This window comes from Priapulus caudatus, unplaced genomic scaffold, assembly GCF_000485595.1.
Source record: "Priapulus caudatus unplaced genomic scaffold, Priapulus_caudatus-5.0.1 Scaffold133, whole genome shotgun sequence".
NCBI classification, from domain to species: domain Eukaryota; kingdom Metazoa; phylum Priapulida; class Priapulimorpha; order Priapulimorphida; family Priapulidae; genus Priapulus; species Priapulus caudatus.
This window is the reverse complement of record NW_014577194.1, coordinates 487,410-489,406: the sequence shown is the minus strand read 5'-3', so window position 1 is coordinate 489,406 and position 1,997 is coordinate 487,410. Positions and strand designations below refer to the sequence as shown.

General features: G+C 45.8%; 1 protein-coding gene across 1 annotated transcript in view; it reads right to left on the bottom strand.

Moving 5' to 3' along the window:
- LOC106805916 (dynein heavy chain 12, axonemal-like) overlaps nucleotides 1-1,997 on the bottom strand; it is an 85,289-nt gene that overhangs the window by 22,756 nt on the left and 60,536 nt on the right. Inside the window, 2 exon segments of the mRNA XM_014807687.1 lie at nucleotides 208-400; nucleotides 1,397-1,475. Of these exon segments, the coding sequence (XP_014663173.1) occupies nucleotides 208-400; nucleotides 1,397-1,475 (272 nt within the window).

Here is a 1,997-nt window from a genome sequence, read left to right as displayed (position 1 = left end):
CATAATCAGCTACTATCGCAGCGATGGATATTTTCTGACATATGACAAATAACGTTAATGATAACCACACGTCGGTCACCACACGCCCAGCATCGCTGCGAGTAGAGCGCTTCGGTAAGTGGTCACGCGCGCCGTGAGAGATGGTCCGTCGAGAAAACGACAAACCAGTGCCCGCCCGCCCTGCCGCCCGCCCGCGCGTCTCCTCACCTCTCCTTGGCGACGACGATGCCCAGCAGCTGGTCCTCGAGTCCCTCGGGCGTGATCATGAAGTTGAGCAAGGTGACCTTCGTCGACAGCTCGGGCAGGTAGTGCGGGTTGCGCAGCTTCGTCGTCACGTAGAAGCGGAAGTCGCGGCTGTACTCGATCACGCTCTCGCCGAGCCGGATCATCTCGGCGCCACCTGGCGAGGGAAAATGTCACACGGGTCGGACGGCGGTTTTCGTTGGATGGAGGGATCGCGTGGAGCAAGGAGGTTTTTGAATCGAGGACGATTTCAAGCGTGCCGTTAAATATGTACGCTACATTTTTTAATGTTTATCTATGTTTTTTTTTATCTTATCGTGATGATAGATTGAGTTGCACTGATTTATGTTGCATGATGTTCATCCATACCAGGTCTTGGTCTCACCCAAACTTCCACGTCTAAACTGGTGACTCATCAATACATTTCTTGGTCTCGTTTAAACTTTCAAGTCTAAAAAAATCACTGCAAAACTCGTACGCGCACACCGCACTACACACGCATAAGTCACTCGAGAATTTGCATTAATTTCAAAATAATCGACCCCAAGCTATGCTGGCAGGTGCGACACAATCGCAGACATGCATACACACGCAGAACAGCAGATTTCTATTATTTCTCTGTGTTACAGCAAGTAGCAGTTTATGTACGTGCATGTGGCAGTATATGTGGTCGGACGATTGTGAGAGAGAAGATGGACTTAACCATTTCGTCTCAAATCTCCGATTAAGCTGCAAATCATTACTCACCCCTTCCTTCATTACTCCCCGCATGAAACAGTATTAGCGATTAATGCCAGCATAAACATATGTAGAGAAAGTATATGTATCTGTACATATGTTCATGATATATAGAGCTGGAACCAACATAATTTAAGTGGCGTTTCAGAGCCTCTAGCAGCTAGTCCAACACAGCTTAAAACAGCCAGCCATGCACGTTTCAATAATTTAACATTTTGTCGGTCCACAGCATTTTACTGCAACAATTAAACGCATCAAATTAAAAAAGCAAAACGCAAAGAGATCTAGCAACTTTTAACAGCTTTCGCTAACCGCCATCTTCCCAGGCTGGCTTCAAATTGGTATATACTGGAAGAAAGAGACAACATGATGGCTGTGGACGGAGAAGAAGATAGAGGAATCGCGCATGGGCTACCGACGATCGCCAAGCACTCCTCGATCCTGTTCTTCTCGACAGCCGACCTTGCAACATCGATCCCATGTACCAGTACTCGCTGACGTGGTTCGTCAACCTTTACATCAACTCTATCCACGAGAGGTGAGACACGTGCTGACACCCACCGCCTGTGCAACGTTGGCAATATGACGTTGGGCCAACGTTGGCGCGCTGATCATGAGCAAAAATCCGTTGGGCCAACTTTGGCAGCCAACGTTGGCATGTTATATCTGGGATATATATAATCAAGAGTAGGTAATAACACGTACATGTGTTATTATCTACTCTTGATATAATATATCCTAATAGGAATTTACCTGTAGTTATCTGTAATTGATTATAAATGCCTTGTGGGTGTGTGATTTGTTACCTGATGGGGAGGTGATGAGTATATAGCAGCATCTGCAACCATTGTAATGGTGTTGGACGGTGGGTAGGCAGTAGATCGCACATTATTATTATTTTTTTATATATATGTTATGAGTTATATTCACATTTATGTGATAACACGCAGTGGCCGTTGTCACTACTGTAGCACAGATTATAACAAGGTACTCTGCTGTCAGTGAGAGAACCATAG